This window comes from Protopterus annectens, chromosome 1.part0, assembly GCF_019279795.1.
Source record: "Protopterus annectens isolate FY-2018-M chromosome 1.part0, PAN1.0, whole genome shotgun sequence".
NCBI classification, from domain to species: Eukaryota; Metazoa; Chordata; order Ceratodontiformes; family Protopteridae; genus Protopterus; species Protopterus annectens.
The window spans coordinates 1511883803-1511907337 of NC_056725.1; the positions used below are offsets into that span (position 1 = coordinate 1511883803).

The 23535-nt window shown below is 43.8% G+C and overlaps 1 protein-coding gene across 3 annotated transcripts in view; it reads right to left on the reverse strand.

Moving 5' to 3' along the window:
* The window catches only part of ERMARD (ER membrane associated RNA degradation), a 1319361-nt gene that overhangs the window by 1002638 nt on the left and 293188 nt on the right, over window positions 1-23535 (reverse strand). For all 3 annotated transcript variants that reach the window (XM_044067775.1, XM_044067770.1, XM_044067782.1), the window contains one exon: window positions 9319-9408. In XM_044067775.1, the coding sequence (XP_043923710.1) occupies window positions 9319-9408 (90 nt within the window). The remainder of the gene's footprint in view (window positions 1-9318; window positions 9409-23535) is intronic.

A 23535-nucleotide genomic window follows, 5' to 3' on the forward strand; every position in this document is an offset into this window, starting at 1 on the left:
GAATTGTTCTGCTTAGTCTGTCTGCTATGACGTTGGACCTCCCGGGGATGTGCGTTGCTATCAGAAACCGTTGAGAGGAGATCGCCCACTGCCAAAGTCTGAGTGCTTCTCGACATAGGGGGTAGGACTTTGTTCCGCCCTGCTTGTTTATGTACCACACTACAGACATTTTGTCCGTTTGAACTGCTATAGTGCCCATGGGAAGAGAGTCCTGAAAGGCTCGCAACGATAAAAGCACTGCTCTCATCTCCAGGACATTTATGTGCAGGTGACATTCTAATTGTTGCCATGTGCCCTGGACAGTCCTGCCCTGATAGTGCCCCCCCCCCACCCGATCAGGGAGGCATCCGTTGTCACCGTGGCAACTGGAGGGGGAAGAACAAAGGATCTGCCCTGAAGAAGTTGAGGGGAGACCATCCACAAGGAGAGGTGTTTTTTGCAAGTTGGGGTTATCAATATGTTGTGAGTCATTGGGAGCTGTTGAAAGGACCACTGAGAAAAAAGCATCCACTGGAGAATTTTCATGTGGAAGCGGGCTAAGGGGAGAAGGAGAATCGCCGCTGCCATGAGGCCTAATGTTTTCAGTACTAACTTGACTTGAATTCTGTTGGACTGAAACAGAAACTGAACATTCCGCCGTATGTCTGTCACTCTCTGAGGTGGTAATGTTGCAGACATTTCTGTGGTGTTTAATACGGCGCCTATGAAGTTTATACATTGACAAGGCGACAAGGAGGATTTTGCGAAATTTATGGAAATACCTAGTTTGTTGCAAATGCGAATGGTGTAATCCCTGGCTATGATAAGATGCTGCTTGGTGGTAGCGGTAATGAGCCAGTCGTCTAAATATGGAAACACCTGGAATCCTTTTTGTCTCAGGTGAGCCGTGACCACTGCCAAACATTTGGTGAACACCCGGGGGGCTGTGGTGAGACCAAAAGGTAGGGCTCTGAATTGGTAATGACTGGCTCCCAGCCGGAAGTGGAGAAACCTCCTGGAGCGCCTGTGTATCTTTACATGATAGTACGCGTCCTGAAGGTCTAACGAGCACATCCAGTTGTCTCTGCCCAAGAAGGGCAGAATGGACTGCAGCGTTACCATCCGAAATTTTGTCTTCTGCACAGACTTGTTCAGTCTGCTGAGGTCCAAAATGGGTCTCCAGTCTCCTGTCTTTTTCGGTACCAAAAAGAACCTGGAGTAGATTCCGGATCCTAGCTGGTCTGCTGGGACTGCCTGGATGACTCTTTTTTCTAACAGCTTTTTTATCTCTAGCTGTGCCTGACCCCTTTGTCCGGGTGGTATGTCTGGGAGGGGTCTTGGCGGTTGGATCGGAGGGGAAATGAAGGGGATTTTGTAACCCTCGGATATGATCGACTGTACCCATTTGTCTTGAGAGAGGGATTGCCAGGCTTCCGGGTACAGAGATAATCTTCCCCCGACTGCCTCCGAAGGTGGACAGTTGGGCAGCCTCTCAGGGATGCTGAAAGGGTTGGTCAGGGAAGGATTCCCTGGAACCCTGGTTCTGTGGACCCCTTCTGCCCCTGGGGTGGCGTCTATTATTGTTCCCCCCTCTGCTTCTGGAGGGAAGTTCACCACATGCAGCAGGCGCGACTCCCTGCGGTTTGCAGAACCACATCTTTCCACCCTTCTGACCTTTAGGGTATGGTCTAGATGGTGTGGAAAAGTGGACTCCCACGGCAGAGAGAGTCTTATCATCTTTCTCGCACCTGGTGAGGGTATTCTTCACCTGAGGTCCAAACAACTCTGAACCATCAAAGGGAGTGTTGGTGAAGGACGCCTTGAAGGGATCTGCAAAATTACAGAGTCGCATCCAGGCGTGACGTCTTAACGCAACACCTGTGCCTGCGGCCCTACTCGCTCCATCGGCTGCATAAGAGATAAGCCGCATGGAGGAGTTGGCAATGGAATTCAGGGTAGCCAGCTGGGAATTAATCTTGTCCTGATACCCTGCAGCAGAAGGATCCTGTATAGTTTCACCCAGTTCTTTGAGCAAATCTCTCTGAAGGCGGGTGAAATGACATAAATAGTTCAGCGACCGCATTGCAATGGTCGCTGAAGCAAATGTCCGTTTACCGTACCTGCCCATAGTCCTGGACTCTTTATTAGGAGGATGAACAGGTACAGAAGGATCAGCTAATTCCTTCTTAGTGGCGGCTGCTACCACCATAGCATCTACCGATACACCTTTGGTCAGAAATGGTTTGTCTACCGGAGCAGAAATAAATTTAGAAGGCCTCCTAGGGGTAGGTTCCATCGATTCAGGAGCTGCCCATGCCTTTCTGGCTACTACTTCCATCAGTGAGTCGAAAGGAGGGGACACCCAAGAGGTGGAAGGGTGAGACCCAAAAGCATCAAGGTAAGCCGACTCGTCCTCGGAGGGTTTGAGGGTGGACCAATTCCCCCACTGTTTCAGGATCTCTAGGATGTCTGAAAAGGAGACATCCTCAGAGGGGGATCTCGGGGAACCCTCCGACTCATCCAAGTCGGTGTCCGAAGTGATAGACTAGGGAGAGTCTACGTGCTTCCTCTTGCACTTTCTTTGCCTAGGGGGTTCCCCTGAAGCTTCAGGGGAGGCCCCGGACGAAGAAGAGACACCCAAAGTGGGTACCCTATGCTTTGGATCTCTGCTATCAATTGCCAGAGGATGACCAGAGACCGTAACAGGCACTGTAGAGGGAGGAGCTGAAGGAACCAACATTGGAGCGGACACCGGATCCAGCATGCTCATCACCTCAAAGGCTCCCCTATCAGGCACAGAAGAAAGTCCTGGCTCCGAGGATACCAGGACAGCTCCCGGTGCCGACAGAGAGGGCTCCGAGAATGATGTCGAGGCTGAACTAACCAGCGCTGACGCTCTGAGAGGGAGAACGGGGTCGGACAAGGGTCCGATGCCACTCGCCCCCTCGGAGCCGACGATGGAGTCCCGGCACCCGGACCTCTCCACGGACGGCACCAATGAAGAGGTCGGAGCCGACGATGCCGGGGCCAAAGGTGGTAGTATCGGCTCCGACGTGGGTAAGGTCCCGGTTCCAACAAACTCCGGCTCCGAGCTCAACTGAAGAGTCGGAGGAGGAATCGAAATTGGCACCGAGGGAGCCAAAGTCTGGTGAGATGGGCTTTGGATTATTTGGGCCAGTGCCTGAGACTTGAGGAGTCTACTGACCACCTTCTCAATGTCATGGTCAGACAGTCTGGACGACCTGGAGGAATGAGTCCTATGACTCCGCTCCGACAGTAAGGGCGATCCTGGAGCCGAACGAATGGACTCTACGGAGGGTGACCTAGAGCGCTTGCGCGCTGTTGTCGGCTCCGATACGGGTTTTGGAGCGGGCAAAGTCTTGCTCGCATCAGATCCGACTGGAGCCGATGTCGGAGCAGTTTCGGTTCCACCAGCCATCGACTCAAGAACTGGAGCCGAGGGTTTGGCGGGCTTGGATGACTTCCCCAAGCCAGACTTAGACGGGGAGTCATCAGGCTTCAATAAGCCCCTCAAAATTAGCTTATTGCGGCGCTCCTGCAGGACTCTTGGACTAAATCTGTGACAAACGGAACAAGAGTCCTGCAGGTGCAAGGGTCCCAGGCAATAAACGCAAGAAGTGTGACCGTCTGTCAGAGACATCTTCTGATAGCATGAGTCACACTTCTTGAATCCTGAGACTTTAGTGTCTTTGGACATTATAGTGGACACTAACAATCTAACACAGTCAGCACACACAACTCACTCAAACACTCACATAAGGGGAGAAGTTAAAGGGCTGACTAGGAAAAACAGACACACACCCACTCAATAAGGGCAAACTATAGGGATAACTATAGAAAAACTAAAGCCCGAAGGCCCGTTTATCAAATTGAGTAAAGGGGGGGGGGGCATAACGAAAACTGTTAATAAGCTTTTAAGGGTAAGATAATGAACAGATAGGGAAAACTAACCTTAAATTTTTTTAAAAATCCTCACAAAAAGAAAAAAAAATTTTACACTGACCTGAGCCGGTAAAAACGCAACCTCGCAGCAAAGCGGCAAACGAGATCTGGGGAGTTAGCGCATGGTATTGTGGGATATAGGGCTGCCTCAAGCCGGTAAAAATAGCTCTCGAGCTATAGTATAGGCCGAGTCGGAGCCGAGGATCGGCTCCGAACCCATCCAGCAAGAATGAAGGCGAGAATGACAACTTAACATATATAAATATGATGTTAAGCATCTCTAAGGTCTAGTGTCATCAAAAACAATGTTCTGCAACCACTGACTGTAGGGTCAACATCCTGAATTCTGGAACTCTCACATAAAGGTTAAGAAAACACAGATCTAATAGGTCTCTACGTGTGCTCCTTCTTTGTTACCAAAAATATCCTGAAATAAAAAAATCTTTACCCATCTGATATGAGGTACTGGTTCTATGACCCCTGCTTCTAACATATGTTGTAGTACTGTTGGAAACAGGCCTGTCTGATTTTTAAAATATGGTGGTATTCCTCACAAAGGAGGAAGAGACCACCCATTTCAAAGCCAATCGTTTCTGAATCACCTTCAACACCCATTTGTCTAAAATTTCCTGAATCCATACTAAGGGACTGAGGTCAGTCAGGGCAAAATAGGTAGGGAAATTGAGCAGGAGTTGATAAGGTGATCAGGTTCTTGGCATGGTCACTCATTAGCTGAAGCTTGACTCCTTTTGGGAACGTTACTTCTTTTATTTGGTTTGGAAGAGTTATCCTCCTGGTATTTTCTTTTGGAGGCCTGTTTTTACATTGATATTTCTGTTTGTTCTGCCCTCTAGAGGAATTAGAAGCACCCTTATTAGGATAGAATCTGGGCACAAAAAAATACTAGAAACTCAATGCATCAATTTAATTCTACTGTGCCACTGTTTAATGATCGTCAAAAAAGAGAGCCATGCCAAGTGAGGAATTAAGAATTTCAGACTTCATATCATCAGAAAAAAATCTGATTATGCAACCAAACAATCCTCCCCAACACCACAGAAGAAGCAGTAGCTCTATAGTATCAGCGCAGTCGTACAGACTTCTCAGAACATGTTTAGAAACTTGAGTCAAGTTAGAAACAATCTGATTCAAATATGACCTGCCACCTGGAAACAATAAAACAGCACATTCTTCCAAACTATAAGTGCATTTTAGCACAAACTTCCACATATAGCCCTGATAATTCAAGATCCTACAGGCTAATGTAGTAGAAGCAAACAATCTCTTATCTTGTTTGTCTAACCACTTGCACTCCTTATCAGTTTGTTAACTGTTGCTGCTGGAGTTACTGCAGCATGGTTATAATCTGATGAGACCCGGTACTGTTTATCAGCATTCTTTGGAACAACAGCCAGTGAGTCAGGAGCCTTGCAGGCAACTTTAAAATATCTTCTAGAGTTGGCAAAATGGGATGAATCTGTGCATTGTCTAATAGATCATAAAATATGCCTCGGGGGAGCCTTTGATTGCTCCCAAGCAAAAACATCCCTGAGTGTAGAAGCAGTCTCAGCAAAGGAAATAAATGTCTAGGATTAACTTCAGGTTCACTATCTGAAGTGTCAAAGAGTTCTGGGTGACAGATTCCAGAAGAAAATCATTCTTAACTCTGTCAGAATCCTCATCAACTGAAAACACATACTGTTCTCTGGCCATCCCTGCCCTTGAACTGTGAAAAGGCAAACAATCCCCAGAACTGACCGACTGGAAAACACTCTCAGCCAAAGATATAACATTTGACTTGCATACAGAAACAACCTGAACATCTGTCCTGTAATTATAGGTTCATAGGTAGGTACTAGGCTATCGGCCCAAGGGCCTACATAAGCCTAGCCAGCAAGGTTCCATGGCTTACGCCACCCAAGAAAGTTATTTTCCTGTGCCACTGTCGAGCAGAGACACAGAAGTGATCCCCGGGGTGTATTTCCTATTTCCCATCCACTCATCAAGATTTTTCTTTAAGAGTGCTAATGAAGAACTTTGCTTGACATAGATGTGTAGCTTGTTCCAGAGTATAGGAAGTCTCTGGGATAGGAATCTATCCCTCCAGCATGTCCTGTTTATTGTGGTGTCAAGGTTTAGGTCCCTAGAACATGTAGCTCGGAGGGATTGGGATTTCTTTAGGTGTAGCATGTCCAACAGCTCTGGGTTTGACATAGCTTTATATGTTAGGCAGAAATCACCTCGCAGTAGGCGATATGCTACGGAGTAAAGCTGGAGTTTTTTGAGGCGGCCAGTGTAGGGCAATTGTTTGAGGTCAGTAATCATCTTTGTGAGGTACTTCTGTGGCCTTTCCAGCTGCTGCAGATGTCTTGTGAGGTACATTCCAAAAGGGGCGTTATACTCTATAATGGGTCTAATGAGTGTCGTGTAGAGGGGAACAATGACCTCTTTTTTCCTGGATGAGAACCCTTTTATGATGAAGTGTGCCACGTGGAAGGACTTCCTGACTACTGTGGCGATGTGACTATCAAAGGAGGGACTACTGTCCACCTGGGTCTCAAGGTCTCTTATCACGCATTCGGTGTTAAGTAGATTGCTGCCTAGGTGGTAGTTCATGGGTACAGAGTTTTTAGCAAAGGGGATGACACTGCACTTTTTGGCATTGAGCTTGAGGCCATGGCTCTGACACCAGGCATCTGTCTCAGAGAGGTCCTTCTGTAGGATGTCCACATCATTTGGGGACTTGACTATGGCTCCTAGTTTGCAGTCATCTGTGAACTTCGTTAGCCAGAGGCCTTCTGTGTTAGCCTGTACTTCAGAGAAGTAGATACAAACAGGAGAGGTCCCAGGACGGAACCCTGTGGTACTCCACTTGTCACTGCTTTGAGGTCAGATTTGGAGTCTGCACCTTTTACAGTGTGGGTTCTGTCAGTGAGCCAGTTGGCAACCCATCTTGTGACGTAAGAATTTATACCTAGTTTAGTGAGTTTAGCTATAATTCCAGAATGGGGGATGGTGTCGAAAGCCTTGGCGAGGTCAAGATAGGCTTCTTTTTTTCCAGGAATATCCTTACTGGGAGAGTGGTCAGCAGACAGTCTACTATCCCTGGCAAAATGTCTCTTTCCCCAAACAAAAACTGTACCCAAAGCGTTTGGTCCTCCCATACTTGTAAACAGGTATTAGACCATCCCCTGAGGATGTGGCTAATCCCTGATCTACAGGGGTCTATAGTGGCCATTACAGCTACACCAGAGAGAGTACAGGTATTAGCCAAGTGGTCTGTTGAACTGTCTTTGGCCATGCCAGAGTCAATAACTGTAGGCTGAAACAATAATTTTACTTCTTTTCATTTTTTTTTAACACAAGCAGTACACTGAAAACTGTCACCAGATCTTAAATGTTTAGTCATAAATATCAAAGAACATTTTTACCAAAGAAATGAGGAAACATTCTAACTGCAAACACATGCATTTGAACTGTAAAAGGACAGCTCAAATAGTTAATATTTTCATAAAATCACAGTTTTCCACACAAATTTGAAAAGTAATCCAAGTAAACAGTGCAGAAGGATGTAAGAAACTTCCATGACTAAAACCAGTATTCTTAAGGTGGAATACCACAAATAATTGTTTTTTTTAATACTTTAATGTAGTATTCAATACAAAATATTTATGAAAAGAAAGGGTCTTATCTATCAAGCAAGATTTTTGACCAACTGCTGCTCCTCTGAAGACAGATAGATGATGCTTCTCCTCGAGACGGCAGTTACCTCACTCTGGTTGCTGACACACTTCCCTCCAAAAAGAGTGCAGCCTATCAGCAACCACAGTTAGTGAGATGAAGGGAAATTAGAACTTTGGCAAGATGGCCTGGTGCTGTGTCCCTGGCAAGACACCACCCATAGGCATAGCCGGCCTTAGGCATATACCAACTAGGTGGCCGCCTAGGGCGTCGCTCTACTAGGGGCACTTTTCCAGTATTTATTTGGTGTAAGTAGACCAGGATGGGGGCACCAGGTGGTGTGGTGAGGGGCACCATGGAGTTCTTTTGCTTAGGGCACCAGTTAACATAAGGCCGCTCCTGCATAGGCTGCTGCTGCCGTAAGAATGAAGAATATCTGATTATCCTTTCTCTGCCTCCTTCATACTCTCTCCATGCTGCATTGTGCAAAAAGCTGCCACCATCTCCCCTCTGAACAAATTAGCCAAATTAATTCCTCTTGCTTTATATTCCTTTGTCGGCTTGGCCACTGACATTTTACCATAGTTGTCAGAAGAACTAATTTCTGCATGTTCCTAGACTGAGCTGACTTAAAATTAAAGAATACATCAACATCCTATAGCACCTATAACTTTTGTAGTATATATGGCAAGAACAATCTAGTCCCTCTAGGTCTATCTAAATGACAGTCCAAGAAACAGTAGCCTAAACACAGTGTATTTTCAGTGCACAAGACTAAACAAACAGGACTTAAAATGACGGTTCAGTAACAATAATGAGACTTCTCCAAGTGTGCAAAACCTTCCACAAAATGTTCAAACTTTTTTCCTTTCTGTTGATTTTAATTAAACCTGACAGGCAGAATGAACTAAATGTTATGCACCTAAAATGCAGTACATGCACAAACACACATGCACACACAAATCTATATATCATTTTAAATATGCAGTTCTTATTTACTTTTAGTTGCCACATAAGGAAACTATCCACATTGCTTGCGCATGGGGTTTGTTTGTGCAGTCCCCTTCTGATCAAGAATTATAATAATTGCCAGCTTCTACAGTCTGTATATGGTAGCTCTACCTAAACATGTGACCCAGTACAGGCACTCAGTGAAAGAGGGATTCCAGTTACCGCTAACCGGTCTGGAACTAGTGTATCTCCACTACCCATATTTGAAGGCTTCAAGAGATAGGACAAGGTGAACATCACTTGGCACCCCAGGAATAAGTCAGAATGACACTAAGAAAATCAGCAATGTATTGTACACTTTTCTACACCGCAATGAGTTATGTAGCATGATAGATACTCGGGAAATATTAAGAGAAGAATCAAATTCAAGGAAACGTTAATACCAGTCACAAGTATTGCAACAAAGTCGAACCCTTATCAAGTCAACATCCATGCAATGAGGCCCAGAGGTTCTACTCTGGTCTTTAACTTAGTCTGCTGCCATGACTGGCTATAAATCAAGTGTTTCAGTTCTGTGTGTCATACATCTGGACTGTACATGTTAGTTACATAAATGCCTCTACTCTGAAGCATAAAACAAACAGGTCAAAAACCTTCCTTGATTCCATATGCAACAATTTGATCAAGTTATCTATAAAGCTGCAATAAAATGAACAATAGACATGAGAGGAAAAAAAAACTTACCACAGGCTGTCCGAATATCTTAGCTAGTTCTTGAGATGCTAGCAGATCTCTTAGCAAGAAAGGGCACTCTCTGCTTACAAGTAAATGCACCTGTTGTAACACAAGTAAAGATTACAAATGTTCATGACTTCTATATCAAACAATTTCAGCCAAAAAAAAAAAAAAAACAAGCAAGTTCGATGACTGCTGATTAATGCTGGGCAAGAAACATGCATTCACATATCTATCTATCTATCTATCTATCTATTTATTTATTTATTTATGTTTGTTTACTGGGGTGAAACACTGATCAAATATTATCAATTGCAGGATCTGACCAGCTTGCATAGTAGAAACAGCGAACACAAATGGTATACAATAATAACGGATGAAAAAGCAATATGGTTACAGCACAGACATTGTAAATGCTCATCATCAAGGTTACAAAAGTTGACATTTAGCTATAATGAAGAAAATAAAAGGCAACCATATATGAACATCTATGCCTCTTTCACAAGACTTCAAAGTCCAACGACTATATTTGCAAATCCACTAGAGCTGTTAAAGGGAAATTATTCAGAAATTAGAAATAAGTGATGTGGGTCTAGAAGTAACTAAAAGGTACAGATAATTCAGAGGGTATGCATGTGTTCTTCAGCTCTTCTTGAAGTAGAAGACATTAGCAGTTTAAGGAATACCATACCACATTAAGGTACTCAGGGATACAGGCATTATTCAAAGGTGGTGCATATACAAGTGACATTACCACAAATACATTTTGCTGAAAAACACTATCAGCAAATACTGGTTATGCTCCTTCCCATTTGTTCTGAAATCACTGAGATGGCACATAAGTCAATGGGTGTGGGATCTCTCCCCATATGAGGGTGAAGCGGATATGCCCCTCTGCAAAGACAGCATGTTTTACTGTTCAACGAAATTGGCTTTCCATGAAATTGCTTTAAATTACTTACATTTAGAAGTTTTACCTTTGAACTATCATCACAAATCCAGCACTCTTAAGGACCACGAGGAGAGGAGAGAGTAAAATGCAATAGGGAAATTCCAGGATCTCCACAAATCTTGAAAATTCCCATAAATCTATTTTTCTTCTGAAGTAGAAGAATAGAGAAACCTGAAATCTGACAAACAGTACAGAAGCTGATCCTGTGAAAGTCCTCCCTCTACTCAATATACTTATATTATGCATCCATTAAAAATACTAGTAACTACTCATCCAACTCAACATAACGTAATCTCTCTAGCTAATTGCTTAAACATCAAAGCTACCTTTCCATGTGTCAGTGAAGGTGCGGTGCTGGTCATACTGTATGGGGCAAAGAGGCTTTGGTAAGTGAACTGTCAACTGAGGGAGTAGTACTTATATGAGGATTTACAGGTATAAAATATTCAACAACAGAGAAGGTTCCAGTAATAAGGTGGAGCCACAAGATAAAAACATGTAAAAAATACAACCATTAAATACAGTCTCTAAAAGTGAAGACTGCATGATCAGTTCCTTGGCCAAAAAGCTGGAGAAATGACACATTTGCACACAGAAACATGACCACAGACAAACTGGAAGGCCAACAATAAACTTATCAGTGGAGTAGAATAAGCATCACTACTTATTTATTACTTATGTGGCAACTAAAGGTAAACAACAGAACTGGATCCTTAAAATGGAAAGCCAGTTTCTTATGAATAGGAAAAGGATGATCTGATGCACCAGATGATGACAGGTTAAGCTAAGACTAGCTTGCAATGCAAACAGCACTGCATTGGTTTTTAGAAAATTTAATACTAAGTTTTTAGTCATGAAACCAAGTGAAGGAGGTGGAAAGATCAATGCTAAACAATGCTAGAATGTCCCACAAAGGAGTGCCTGAAGTTCTCAGTAATCCATAGGAAGAGAAAGTACAGTAGTGTAAAATCTTACCATAATGGTAGATGTCCTTTTTAGTGTTGCACAATTCATTACATCCCCTGCCAAGGGCGGCACGAGATTCAGCCAGTATATCAAAGCCTCTAGGTTGCTTTAAGGTATGCCATACGTCACACGTATGCTCCTCATATAGTATAGGGCATAAAGGTGACACCCACAGAACTGAGAGGCCCAGTAGGAACACCAGTCCAAGGAGTATAGAGGTAATCAGTACATCCAGAAGAGAAATGGACCAGGGGGCGGAGGGAGGGATTGAATACTGCAAAAGTAAATAGGAGGACATCTACTATGATGGTAAGATTTTACACAACTGTACTATGTCCTTCCACTTCACTGTTACAGTATTCATTCCAACAGGAAGAGTGCCAAAGCACAGGAAGAAGACAGGGAAGAGGAAGGACCAGCAGAGCTCTCTAGGAAGCCATGAATGATGGCCCTAGCACAACCAGCTCTAGCTCTGGAAATTCCATCCAACTTGTAGTACTTGGTAAATGTATGCATAGAAACACGTGAAAGAAAACAAAAGCTGGATAAACGCCTGGTATACACCTCAAGCGAAAAAAATGAAAAGACCAATGGTTAGACCACAGCTGAAGATAAAAATGGAATAATCCACGTCAGGAAATAAATCACTTGCAGCTTCACAGTAGTGCCCTTTATAAAACCAAAAGTTGTAACTGAGATGTAGTAGTCAAGGTAGGAAACGGTTCACTTGCAGTTTCACACCACTTTATTAAACAAGAGTAAGCGCTTTCGCGATCTAAGTCAGTATGCATAGAAGTCCAGGTAGCTGCCTCAAGAACAGAGTTAGTATCCAAACCCTTGAAAAAAGCACCAGAAGAAACCACAGCTCAAGTAGAATAAGCCTTAACAGAAGAAGGAAAGCTCTTACCATGAAAGGAATAACAAGAAGAAATGGTTTTAATATCCAAGAAGAAATAGTTTGCTTGAACACAGCCAATCATAAGGATCTAGGATGAAAAGAAACAAAGAGCTGATCAGATTTACGAAAAGTCATAGTCTTATGTAAATAAAATCCAAGTTGTCTATGCACATCCAGCATGTGCAGCAACTTCTCACTAGCACATTGCGGAGAAGTGAAAAAGTGGGCAAATGAATAGACTTATTAAGGGGCAACTCATTTACCACCTTGGACAAAAAAAAAAGAATTAGTATGAAGGGACACCCTGTCCTTGTGAAAAAAACAAAAAAGGACAAGCCATAAGGGCTTGAAGCTCAGACACCCTGGCGGAAGTAAGGGCTAACAAAAGTACAGTTGCATGGAAGCTGAAGCTGCAGGCTCAAAAGGAGCCTGGGTCAATTTTTCCAAAACAAAATTAAGATTCCAGGTAGGAGAAACAGGCTTTTTCTGAGGCCTAATATGTAGGACACCTTTAAGAAATTCTTTGGCTTCAAATCTAGAAGCCAAAAGAGGTGATAAAGGCAGACAAGCAGAGAGAGCTGATAAGTGGGCCTTAACAGAAGAATAAGTGAACCCAGCATTGAGCAGTTCACAAAGATAAGAACCACAGGAGCATCCAAAGAAAGTGGATCCAGGTTACAAGAAAGACACCAAATAGAAAACCTCTTCCATTTAGATAAGTAGGATTTCCTACTATTGGGTTTCTTGGCCTCCTCCAGGACCCTAAGCACATCCTCAGAAAAAAAATGTATCTATGTGGAATCAAAATCCTATCAACCACAATGTCAGATGAAGAGTGGACATGTGGGGATGGATGAGAGATCCCATGTCTTGTGTGAGTAGGTCCTCCCTGTGAGGTAATTTTTGATTACTGCTCTTGGCTAAATGCATAAGAAGAGGGAACAAATGCTGTCTTGGCCAAAAGGAAGTCATCAGCAAGATTTTGGGAGCATCCCGTTGCATTTTGAACAGGACTTTTGGAATGAGAAGAAGGGGAGGGAAGGCATAAAGAAACAACACTTTCCAAGAAAAAGATAGGGTGCCTACCTTCCAAACCAGAGGACTCAGGACTTTGGCAAAAAAATAGTTGAAGCTGTCTGTTTCACAGGGAAACAAAAAGATCTACTTGAGGAGTACCCTACTGGTGTAAAATCTCCAGCAATACATCCCTGTGAAGCATCCATTCATGGGATTGAGTCATGGACCTGATCAGAGAATCTGCCACAATGTTTTGACCTGAGGGAATGTAAACTGCCTGAAGAGTCGGTTAATACTGAATAGCAAAAGTTCCCACACTAGCGCCAACCGGCAAAGAAGATGCCACCTTGTTCCCCCTGTTTGTTTACATACCACATCACTGTGGTATTGTCTGTAAACACCATGAAAGGTCCTGGTGAGAAGACAGGATGAAATACCTGTAGGGCCAGCAGAAGAGCTCTCATTTCTTTGACAATGATGTGTTCTTCCTATTGATAAGGCACCCAGACCCCAAGAACTTTTAGGGAGCCAAATGCTGCTCCCCATCCCACATCTGAAGTGTCTTTGAACAGCTCCTGGGAGGGAAGATGTAGATGAAAAGGAAGCTCTGGATTGACAGTCAACTGCTGAGTCCTCCACTGAAGTTCCTTCTTGAGACAAGACAGAAGGGGAACTAAAAATTCGAGAGGAAGAGTATGTTGAAGCCAAACTGACTTCAGAAACCACTGAAACATTCTCATGTGGAGTTTGGCCAGAGGAAGCATAGAAACAGTGGAGGCCATGAACCCCAGAACTCACAGAAATTCCCTGGCTGTTAGTGAAGCCAGAGGAAGAAGGGACTGAAAAAATGAAATGAGTGTTAGGGCCTTGGAAGGACACAGGGATGCCAACAAAGGCACAGTCTGGATCCTGCTATGAATACTCACTAGTTCAGCTAGTGTCTAAGCAGGGTATACTCATTTCTACTGTAGCCAGGTGAGGTTTGTGGCTTCCAGGAAATTTGCAAGAAATAAAAAGAAGTTATGTCTTACCATAACGTTCCATCTGTGTTGTAGATCTTTATTCATTCATTACTGTTAGGACTTTGGTTCCATCTTCAGAACCGACACGGCCGTTACCAAGCTTACACCAGCCAAAAACTCTCAGCTAAGACCTACCCATAATGCCCCTCTCATAGTCTCTTCAGATCGAGTTTGCCTGCCCCTATAATATCGAAATAATAAAAGAGACAGTAGGTGGCTCTGTCTGAGCAAATACCTTAACTAAGGAAATCCTAAAGTCTACCAGGAGTCCAGGCAGGGGGAAGGAGGGAGGGAAGTAATGCCCAAGTGGCTGATGCGCAGATATCCATAGAGGCTCTGGAATAAAAAGCCACTGAAGTAGCCATCGATCTAGTCGAATGAGCCTTTATTCTGGAAGGTAAAGACAATTTATGCTGATGGTAGGTAAAGGTAATGGCGTTTCTAAGCCAAGAAGATAAAGTCATTTTGGAGACAGGCTCACCCCATCTGGGTCCTGCAAAGGCCACAAACAACTGATCCATTTTTCTGAAAGATTTAGTTCTGTCCAAGTAAAAATGAAGTTGCCTATGAACATCAAGGGTATGCAAAAGATATCCCCCTCAATTAGAATGCTGAGGAAAGAAAACAGGCAGGTCAACAGATTGGTTAACTAAAAACCCAGAAATGACCTTGAGCAAAAAGGATGGGTCAGTACATAGGGACACTCTTTCCCTCTGAAAAATCTAGTAAGGTCTCTTGCCACTCAAGGCCTGCAACTCAGATACTCTTCTCGCTGAGGTAAGGGCTACTAGAAGTAGAGTCTTCCAGGACAAAATTTCATACCACATAAATTAGAAGGTTCGAAAGGAGGGCTTGTTAATGACTGAAGCACCAAAGTCAAGTCCCAAGGCTCTATAGGGGGCCTGACAGGAGGTTTAACATGCAATACTCCTTTTAAGAAGGTTTTGCACAGAAGGTGTGACATAACAGAAGCATTATCGAATCCACTGTGAAAGTCAGCGATAGCTGCTAAATGCACAGTGATTGATGATGCTGAGGTTCCTGCATGTAATAGGGTAGTCAGATACTCTAGAATCTTTTAAATAGGCAAGGAGTAATGGTCTATGTCATGATCTTTAGCCCATGTAAAGAACCTAGCCCACTTACTAGAATACATTTCCTGGTAGAAGGTTCGTGTGAAGCCAGAAGAATCTCACAAACAGGAGATGAAATATCAGGTAGCCTGGCAATCATCGAAAGTGGAGAAACCAAGCTGTGAGCTTGAGGCTGTGGAGGTTGGGGTGAACCAGTCCCTGAGGGTGAGATAGCAGACTCTGGGATTGATCTAGGATTCATGGGCTGTGAATCAGATGAGGCCATAGGAAAGGGAACCAGACTTGACAGGACCAATAAGGGGCAATGAGGATCACTTTGCTTCTCAATCTTCTAGCTTTCTGGAGGAATTTTGGGACAAGGAGAAATGGGGGAAAGGCATACAGCAGACCTGGGGGCCAATCGTGCATCAGAGCATCCCTCGGTGACTCCCCCTGAGGGGGGATCAGGGCAACGTAGCTTCTGCATTTGTTGTTTAGGGGGGGAAGCAAACAGGTCACAGCAAGGCCTGCCCCAACGGCAGAAGATCTGATCCGCTACTATAGGACTGAGGGACCACTTGTGAGGCATCAGAATGTTCCTGCTCAGATTGTCCGCAATAAGGTTGGAACTCCTGGGAATGTGCGTTGCTATAAGAAAGCGGTTGGAAGCTATCGCCCAGTGCCAAATTCTCATGGCCTCCCAGCACAAGGGGTAAGACCTGGTTCTGCCTTGTTTGTTGATGTACCAGACAAATGACATGTTGTCCGATTGAACTGCAATAGTCCCGGAAGGAAGGGATGTGTGGAATGGTTGCAATGCTAAGAGAAATGCCCTCAATTCCAGGACATTTAAGTGCAAATTGGCCTCCATGGGGGACCAGGTGCCTTGGACTGCCTTTCCATGGAAATGCCCCTCCCCACCCTAGCATGGAAGCTTCTGTGGTCACCATGGCCCTGGGCTGGGGAAGACAAAATGGGTGACACCAAAGATTCGATTCTGGTTTCATCCACCAGAGCATTTCTTTCTTGCAAAGGTTTGTAAGGCATATCATGTGGTCGAGTGGGTAGGTTAAGAACGACCATTGTGATGAAAGGAGCCACTGTACTAGTCTCATGTGCAACCTCACCAGTAGAACTAAGGAAATGGCTGCTGCCATAGATCCCAATACTTGTAGTACAAGGCGTGCTGATACAAATGTCTGTGGGAGGAGGACTGGAATCTGGCTTCTTATTTTTGAGAGCCTGTGATGAGGAAGGGAAGCTTGACAGGATGCTGTGTCGAAGATCGCTCCAATGAATTCCAGTGCTCTTGTTGGGGACATTTGAGATTTGTCCATGTTGTTTGTGATACCTAATTGAAGAGCAAGGCCTTGAATGTAAGAGAGGCTGTTTATGAGAAGATTCCTGGTCATGGAGGTAAGGAGCCAATCGTCTAAGTATGGAAACACCTGTAATTCTTGTAGTCGGAGATGAGCTACTACGACTGCCATACATTTGGTGAACACTCTGGGGGCTGTCGAGAGACCAAATGGCAGTACCTTGAACTGATGGTGATTGGCTCCCAGCCGGAAGCGAAGAAACCTCTGGGAGCATTTGTCCATCTTTATGTGGTAATACGCATCCTGGAGGTCTATAGAGCACATCCAGTTGTCCTTCCCTAGAAAGGGAAGGATGGACTGTATCATGACCATCCGGAATTTGTGAGATTTTATGAACTTGTTTAGTAAGCTAAGATCCGGGTATCCAGTCCCCTGTCTTTTTTGGCACTAAAAAAAACCGTGAGTAAAACCCGGATCCTCTCTGGTCTGGTGGGACTGGCTGGATGACTCTTTTTCTTAGCAGCTTTTCAATTTTTAAGGCTGCTGCCTCCCTGTGATAGTGTCTCTCTTACTTTGGGAACAAAAAGGGAAGATTCGCCAACAGGCGCGTTGACGAAGGAAGATTTAAAGGGGACCGCAAAATCATACAAATGCATCCAAGCATGCCATCTCATGATGATGCCTGATGCGGCTGCACGGGCTGCCCCCTCAGTGGTGTGAGATATCAAGCACATCAAGGAGTTCAAGATGGATTCCAGGGTAGCTAGCCGAGAGGCAACAGTGTCACGCACCTCGTCAGGCAGTACCCCCGGCAAAAAGGCAGACATTTCCGATATTAGGTCTCTTTGGAGGTGAGTAAATTGTGCCAGGTAATTCAGCGATCAAACTGCGAAGGTCGCTGAAGAGTAGGCCTGCTTCCCCAGTCTGTCCATAGCCTGGGACTCCCTGTTCAGGGGATGGACAGTGGAACTATCCTCTGCCAGTTCCCTCTTGGTGGCCACCATCACGACCATGGAATCAACTACTAACTGCTTGGACCAATTGGGCTGGTCTTTGGGGATGGATAAAATTTTGTCCAGCCTACGGGGAACAGGTTCTATGTTGTCCGGGCCTTCCAGGCACACTACACAATCAGCTTAACAAGCTCATCCGCAAGTGGGGTCACCCAGGAAGTAGATGGCTGAGCACAGAATGCCTGCAAGAACTCCGATTCCTCCAAAGAAGGGTTAGAGGACTTCCAGTCTCCCCTCTGTCTGAGGATCTCAAGAATGTCTCCAAATGAGACGTCTTCCAGGGGAGACTGTGGGGACCCTTCTCCCTCATCACAATCAGTGTCCTCAATGATCGATTCCTCAGGGGATTCGAGGTGCTTCCTATTGCATCATTTCTTCCGAGGTGGCCCGGCAGTGGGATCTTCTGAGGAGGACTCCAGAGAAAGGGTTCCCTTCGAGGGCAGATCTTGTGACTCCCGTGCTCGGGATCCCAGAGTAGAGGGTTGGGACAGCTGCATGCTAGAGGGGGGGGGTTCTGGTGTTGATGCCATTGGTGCTAACTGCGAGACTGTTGAGGCAAGGGACCCTCTCCATCGCCTGGAAAGCAGGCCCGCCCGAGGAGAAATGAGAGCTTGGAACCGAAAAGGACAACCTCGGAATCGGGTTCACACCCCACCCCAAGGAGCCCTCCTCCAGGTGAAGAGCTCCGAGAGGACCGGTAGCTGCCGGTGGAGTTGTGGCCATAGACAGTGAAAAAATAGGCACCAAACTAGGAACCATGGTGCCGACAGACCAATCACTGCTCTGAGAGTGCACCAGTTCCAATAGAGCCATTGCACCAAGAGTACTCCGTGCAGACAGGGGAACCTCTGCAGTCGGAGCCAAGACAGTATGCACTGGGGTGGTCATCGGTACCAAAGTCTCTGGGGCCTGGGAAGAGAACGGAGGAGGATATACTGGTGATTATGCTGTGAAAGCTTCCGTTCCAAGGAGGAAGGAAGACCTAGCAGGGGTGAACAATCCTTTAGCTGCCAAAAGCTGGTCCACAACCCTCACTACATCTTGTTCTTAAAGACTCCTGATGGATTTGAAGGAAGCTGCCGAAGGAGAGTCCAGTCTCTCGAGAAAAGGACTAAACTGGTGTCCCAAAAAGGAGTCATAAGTGGGGAAATATCTGGTTCTGGGGAATTGTTCAATCTTCGGAACCGACGGAGTCATTGTCTGTGGAGCCGTATAAGACATCGGCACCGTGGCCGGGGATGGTGCCGATGTGGATATGGTAGTCAAAGCCGGTGTCAAGACCAAGAACGGCACTCAGCAGGATGGTGCCAAAGCTGGTACAGTGATAGGAGTCAAAATTAGGGGCAGCACTTAGGGAGAGGACATGGAGCCCGGTGCCGAAGTAGTCTGTGCCAAAGGCGCGGGTGAAGCTCAGTATCGACTCTGTACCGAGGAGGACGGAGATGTAGGGACTGAGTGACTCTACTTCTCTTTATGTTTTTTAGTCTTAGGAGGTGGTGAGACCTCCATCCCAGAAAGAGTCTCCGAGAAGGGTGTTTTCATCATACCCTTCAAAATCAACTTGTTCTTAGACTCAGCCAAAGTCCGAATGCTGAAGCTGGAACAAATATCACACGAAGCATTAATATGGACAAAGCCCAAACAATTATATGCACCAAGCGTGACCGTCTGAGTTGGACATCTTACACCCGCACTTATCATACTGTTTAAATCCTAACTTAGCTTTTTCAGACATCATGAAAAAGGGCACACTAGCGATAAGATAAACACCAAAAACAATAATAGAGATAAGAGGCTTTTTTTTTTTTACAGACAGAAGGGGGGAGGAGTACCAACAATGGTACTAGATATACCACAAGTGGTAGGAAAAGGGCCTACCAAAGGTAGGAGAGAGGGAAAGTACCAACGATGATATAAAGAAACTACCAAAGGTAGAGGGTAGGATACAGATAAAGTATATAAGCTTACAGACGAAAAAAGATATATGGGATAAACTGATTAAGAAGAGGTACTGAAATAGATAATCACAAAAAAGCTACACTTAGCTTGAGTGAGAAGGTTTGATGAGGAACGTGGCAAACGAGATCTGGAGAGACTATGAGAGGGCATTATGGGTAGGTCTTAGCTGAGAGTTTTTGGCTGGCTCGAGCTTGGTAACGGCCGTGTCGGTTCCAAGGATGGAACCGAAGTCCTAACAGTAAGGAATGAATAAAGATTTACATCAGATTAATACTTTCAAGGAAAGTGAAGACAATAAGGATACATTATGAATGAAAATACTCAAAACCTTTAATAAATTAGTAAGTGCCTTCAGCTCTTTACATAATAACCAAAACTTCATCAAACTGATTTTCAAACATGCACACTCCCGTCTCAGGTTAAAGTTTTTGGCCAAGCAGAAATCCAAAGTTTGAGCACTGCAGCAAGAAAACCTCAGCTGAAACACAACTACATGCAGATAAAAACAGAAATAAAAATGCCTACAAGAGGAAAAGCTCCTTTACTGTTCAAGAGAGTCTGGCTTCAATGCCGTTTCCCTTATCCCTCACCAAGCAGACTGTTTTATTAGACATTTTCAACTGTCTTGATCAAGGGCTTCTTCCAGCAGTAGAATCTGGGATATTTTGCCCACTTACTTCACAGCTAAAAAAGTCTCTCTTTGCCTCTGCTTCATTTTTCTCTTGAATACAGGAAAGGGAATAAGACGGAGTTTCTCAGTGGGGCTGCTGGTATTATTTCCATTACTTACCTTGCCTGTCCCCAGTATCTATCCCTCATCTTTTTTAACTTTCTTGTACAATATGATAACCACTTGAAATGCAGAAATTTGTCAGTACTAGCCCTAGCACAGTGAGAATGAATGACCCCCTCCCCCCCATGCACACACATCAGGAAGTGCATGGGGACTTCCTTCTTCCAAAAAACAACTTTAAAAGACAAAAGCAATGTTTAACATTCACTGTTCTCCTGCATTTTTCAATCTTTTTTCACTATTTTGTGGCTTGATATTACATCTGAACATTTCAATATGGAGTTGTACAATACTTTTCCCACTTAGCTTAAATATTAGTTTTTTAACCATAATCACACTCATTCATCATTCTTTCAGCAAGTATTTTCCTCTTTGCTTACACAAGTCCATTTATTCTCTTTTACTCCCTTATGTGTGTTCTTCGCCAGTCCTCTATATTTGTTTTCTTACTAGATCTTCCCTTTGAATTGCGGTGGTGGTGCTGCGGTAGCGTTGTCGCCTCACAGTAAGACGTTGTCCTGTTCGATTCTCAGCTAAAGCGTCTTCTGTGTGGAGACATGCATGAATGGACGTACCTTCGTTGAAGGTTGTGCGTCAGGGCTGGCAACTCGGCACGTAAAAATCGACTGCCAATCATTAGCGGACCGGAGTTCCGCTGTGGTGACCCCTAACCGGGAAAAGCCGAAAGACACAACAACCTAGATCTTCCCTTTATCCACTGACAAATGTATTCATTCTTTAACTTTTCCTTAACAGTGCACCAACACTTAGCTCAAAGATTAAAAAACTCAAAAACTCAAGTTATAGTGGTGTGTAGTTAACAAATAGTTTTCTTTACTTTCTATTTTCCAATATATTTAAATCAGCCTTCTGCATACCACTTCCTATTGTCACTTTATCTCTTGTCCCATGTTAGTGATCTAAAAAGTAATACGTCCCCTTTATAACTTTTTATGTACTCATTTTCAAAAATAAAATCTATAAGATTATATATCCATTTTATACACTTGCTTTCTTCTTTCTAAAATTACATGATTTAGATTTTTTTATTCTTATTCTTTCATTGTTTATGTGCTCCTACCCAATCCCCCTACACTACATGTAAAGACTCACATCCATATAATGATTTGTCTTTACTTTCTTAAATAACTCTTGCCTTTTCCTACCAGAAGCATACATATCATAGATTCTGAAGTCAAACATCTTCCCAAACGTCACAACAAACGGTGTCCTGTTAGGTTAAGTTACTATGCAACCTTTTTACTTTTATGCTGGAGTCCTTTCTTACTACCCATTGTCCTAAAGGTTACAGCAAAGGGTTCTCTGCCAGGTTAAATTACTATGCACCTTTCTTACTTTTATGCTAGATTCTTCTATTATTAACACAGCTGTTCCTGAACATTCATCACAACCAAATGTCTACTTCTTTTCTCCTCCCATTTTTTTTTAATTTTCAGGTTAATCTGACCTAATTCTTCAGACTGTTTACATTTGTTGAACTGCTCAGATTTTTTTCTTCCATAATCATATGCATTTGGCTTCTTTTCATTTCAGACTGTTTTCCTCTTTTAATAGCTCTTTGCAAAGCTGAACTAATGACTTCTACTTCTTTAGAATTCCTCCATTTCTTCATTTTGTAATGCTTTATAATCATTTCCTGTATTCAAATAACTTTAAAGCAAGCCTTATTTTCAAAAAGGAAATACTGTACAGAAACTCAATACCAAAGTGAATAAGTGCAATTACATGATTTAGGAGAAATGCCAATGACACCAAAATGTACATTCAGACTGTGAATGCAGCCAGCCTAGCCAGATAGAATTTTATAGATAATTCTATAATGTTGTAAATACTAATGTAAGACACCGGCTTGTTGTCTTAAATGGAAAAAAAATGTTGTTAGATGTGGAACTGAAAAAAAAATGAAAGAACAGTGCTCTCTGCTGACCACGTAAAACATGTTGTGACCCTTTGTTCTAAAGTTGGCTCCAGCCAGTCTAGATGAAGACGTTCTTTCTATTGCTTTAACCAAGAGTTAAATTGCTAGATTTAAACATGCAAATATATTTTTATTGCTCTGCTTCCTGACCAGCTGCAAGATAACAAAAGGAGATGTTAAGAATGTAAATGTAGTTTCTGTTAGCCTGGGAACCCAGGGAAGTGTGAAGAATGATGTAATGGGAACCAGGAATGTGATTTTAAAAACAGAGAGAATCAGAGAGAATTATGTATTTTTGTCTTGACCATCCAACTCATCAGCACTCTGCCTGTGTTCTATATGTAAGTTATTTTAGAAGTGTGTTTTCGCTTAGAAATAGCTAGAAACTAGAAAGATTAGACTAAGTGTTTTTCTGTGATGTCAGAACTGTACTACTGAATTATTTTAAGTACTTCTCTGTGATCTCTGAACTCTTGACTAGCACTGAATAGTAAGAAGTATTGTCTTGTGTTTTTTATTATTTATTATTAAATATTTTAAGACCTTTCAACTGTGGCTGTTTTGTGTAGAGATAAGTTAAGCTCTAAGAGTACGTTGCATGTATATAAGGATGCTGTACCAAGTCACTCTAATAAGCCTTGATTGTTTAGTTATACTACCAATTGGATGATAATAATATTGCACAGTAATAATTGGACACCTTTTTAAGGGCCTTTGGGTAGCTGATAAATATTAGCTGGATGGTGGCAGTGATTACTACCGTATAGTCTGGGTAAAAGGGGCATAGCTGGAGAACCTGTGCCAGCCTTCCCCAGAAGTGTCTGTGTGGTTGTATAAACTCCTACTTCAAAGTGTGTGTGTGTCAGCTACTTGGGCAGTGACACAAAGCACTGGTTGGACAGAGAGGGTGCTGGAGATTTTAGCTTGCCCAGCTGGCTGAGATCTGGACCCTATAGCTGTGCCAGTGGGGAGTCTTATTGGAAATCTGGAGAGCAAGGGAGCGACCAGCCCCGGACTGACTATGATCTCTGTGTGCTTAAGGGAATTAAGGGAAATTGCACTTTATTGTGTGTATTTGTTATCCTTTCCTACTATATGAGACGTCCCTCACTGGTGTTAGTGGTGAGGATTGAGGATCCTTGTTTGCTGGGCAAGGGCAAAGGCATCACACAGACTACGGATCTATTGGGTGTGCACTGTTTCTGTTACATCTGAACTGTACTAAATACCTTCCTTCAGTCCCTCTTCTGTATATTTCTTCTTCCTGAACCACTT